The 2899-nt window shown below is 48.1% G+C and overlaps 1 protein-coding gene across 1 annotated transcript in view; it reads right to left on the reverse strand.

Moving 5' to 3' along the window:
• C3 (complement C3) overlaps positions 1-2899 on the reverse strand; it is a 47960-nt gene that overhangs the window by 717 nt on the left and 44344 nt on the right. Inside the window, 5 exon segments of the mRNA XM_029916480.1 lie at positions 105-166; positions 168-261; positions 450-555; positions 2518-2607; positions 2684-2771. Of these exon segments, the coding sequence (XP_029772340.1) occupies positions 105-166; positions 168-261; positions 450-555; positions 2518-2607; positions 2684-2771 (440 nt within the window).

Raw genomic sequence — 2899 nt, forward strand, 5'->3', positions numbered from 1 at the left:
AGTGTATGAATGGAGGACATGGTTACATCGCACGCCTTGTCCAGGGTCCCCCACCCCTGGGCTCATCCCTCTGGGTGTCCACTGGGTGTGGGCTCGGAGCCCACTTGGGTCACACCCATGGGAGGAGGGTCTGGGGGTGTGTCCACGCCTTCCTGGCTCCTTGGCGCCCACCCTCAGCACAGTGGCACATGTCTCTGTGACAGAGCTTGCTCAGCAAACCGTCTTCTTTGTCTGGGTGGTAGAACTGGATACAACTCTCATCTGTGGGCAGAGTGGCAGGGAGGTGTCAGAGGGCTGGGGCCTCCAGCCCAGAGACCCAAGGGGCTCAGATCCCCAACTCCAGTCCCTCAGACCGAGAGAGGCCAGGTCCCCAACCCTGGAACCCTCAGCCCCCTGCCTCATAGATCCCTTGGTCCCTAAGGTCCTCAGGCCCTAGGTGGGATGCTCACCCAGGTTGTAATAGGAGTACACCTTGACCGACCCAGGCTGGATAAGCCCCACATTGAAATACTGGTGCACTTTGAAGGACAGACAGTCCTCCTGGTCATGTGAAACCTGGGGGGAAGGAGGAGACTGGTCAGTGGGGTGACATGGAATGGAGCCCAGCATAGGGTACTGGGGGGTAGAACAGTGGTGGAGGAACGGAGGGAGCAATGTGGGGTAGGGGTAGGGAGCAGGAGTCTCTATCAAAAGATTTATGAGCACTTCAACACATCCATTTTCTGTTTCTTCCAGGCTCGCAGCTAGATTATACCTGTCAGCTTCCTTTCCTAGTTCAGTGTGGCCGTGTGATTGAGTTTGGCCATCGGACTGATATCTCTGCCCATTGAAACATCCACGGTTAATGGCACAGAATTCTATATTTAGAAGCTGTTGAAAAAGTAAACCTTAAAATTCTCGTCACACACCACCGAACACACACACACACACACACACACACACACACACACACACGTGAACTCTGTGAAGTAATGGATGTGTTAAGTGGCATTATTGCGATGATCATTTCCCAATATGCACATACATCAAATCATTACATTATACACCTTAAATTTACACACTGCTGTATATCAATGACATCTCATTCAAGCTGAAAAAATAAAGACAAAGAACGAGAGAGAGAGAAAGAGAGAATGAGAGAGAGAGACACACAGAAACAGATAGCATAGGTATGTATTGTGACAGGTGTATTTGGGGGAACAGACTAACATGAATTTGGGTAGAGCATATTCAAAACTGTGTTTCATTGCTCTTTTTTGTGATTTCTTTGTAAGACTGGAATCATATAAAAATTTAAATCTACAAAAATTCTTCTAGAAAGGAGGGGTCCAGCAGAGGATTCTAAGATCGTAGGCATTTAGGAGCCACAAGAAGGAACACGCATGGATCCCTGAGTGACTGTGCGGAGCAGAAAGCACTTTCATTAGTCTCCCAACTGGACTTTACCAAGTGGGAAACACAAGACTCCTGTGTTGGGACCCTCATATTCTCAGGTTTATTACAGCAGCCAGTGTTACTTATGCTGCCTAATATGGGGTGAGGGGCCTTTGGGCATATGGGGAGTTAGTAGGGGGCATATGAGGATAGGAAAATGGGAAGATGTAAGTAGGGGAGAGGAGGAAGCTCAATCAATGTTAGAGAGGAAGACAGGGAGAGAAGTTCAGATAGAGAGCAAATACGACAAAAGAGAAATGCCAGGAGGTGTGGAGCAAGGGGAATGCTTTTCCGCACTGAGCACTTTATTTATTACTTATTTATTTTTAATGTTTATTTATTTTTGAGAGAGAGAGAGAGAACGAGTGCTTGAGTGGGGAGGGGCAGAGAGAGGGAGACACAGAATAAAAAGCAGGTTCCAGGCTCTGAGCTGTCAGCACAGAGCCCAATGGGGGGCCCCAACTCAAAAACCACAAGCCCATGACCTGAACTGAAGTTGGAAGCTTAACCAAGTGATCTACCTAGGTGACCCAAGCACTTTATTTTTTGAACCCAGTTGGCTCTTTTTAATCGTTATTTAGTACTCTGATGAGAAGAAGGTGGAGGAAGAAAGTGTAAAATGATGTTGGAACATGAGTGGTCTGCTGCTGACAAAACATGAGATGATCTGGGTTGACCAACTTATTATTTTATTTTATTTTAATAGTTTATTGTCAAATTGGTTTCCATATGACACCCAGTGCTTCTCCCCACAAGTGCCCCCCACCATGACCATCACCCCCTCCCTCCCTCTTCCTCCCTTTTCAGTGCTGATGCATAGGAGCACATGTACCCCAATGTTCACAGCGGCACTTTCTACAATAGCCAAATCATGGAAAGAGCCTAAATGTCCATCGACTGATAAATGGATCAAGAAGATGTGGTATATATACACAATGGAGTACTATATGGCAATGACCAACTTATTTTATATGCCCCTTCCTCTACCATCCAGCACCACAGACCCTACATCCCCTAGCCTGGGCCTGTGTGACCGGAGGGAGGCCAGCCTGGTGGAGGTCAGGTCCCAGTCGGAAGCCTTACCTTGTCCAGATAGAGGATGACGGTGTTCTTATTGGAGAAAGCCTTGTTCAGCTCATACAAAGAGATGTATCTCTCGATTTCATCGTTCAACTGGGGAAAGGCAGGACTTGTGAAAATTCTGTTTTCTTACCCCTGATGCCAGGCCCCAAAGCCAAGCCCTTCATACCCCGTCAAGGTCACCAATGTCAGGAGAAAAGCCAGTCATCATGGATATATCCAGGATCGACATGGTAGCATCCTCGTCTCCCAGGTACCTGAATAGGGCAGGGAGAGGGCAGTTGGGGCCAAGGTAGGGTCAGCCCTGGGGGTCAGTGTCTGGACAAGGGGGTCTGAACAGAATTGGGTCCTGGCTCCCACATAGCAGCACAGAAGGATATTAGAT

This window comes from Suricata suricatta, chromosome 12 (genome assembly GCF_006229205.1).
Source record: "Suricata suricatta isolate VVHF042 chromosome 12, meerkat_22Aug2017_6uvM2_HiC, whole genome shotgun sequence".
NCBI classification, from domain to species: Eukaryota; Metazoa; Chordata; class Mammalia; order Carnivora; family Herpestidae; genus Suricata; species Suricata suricatta.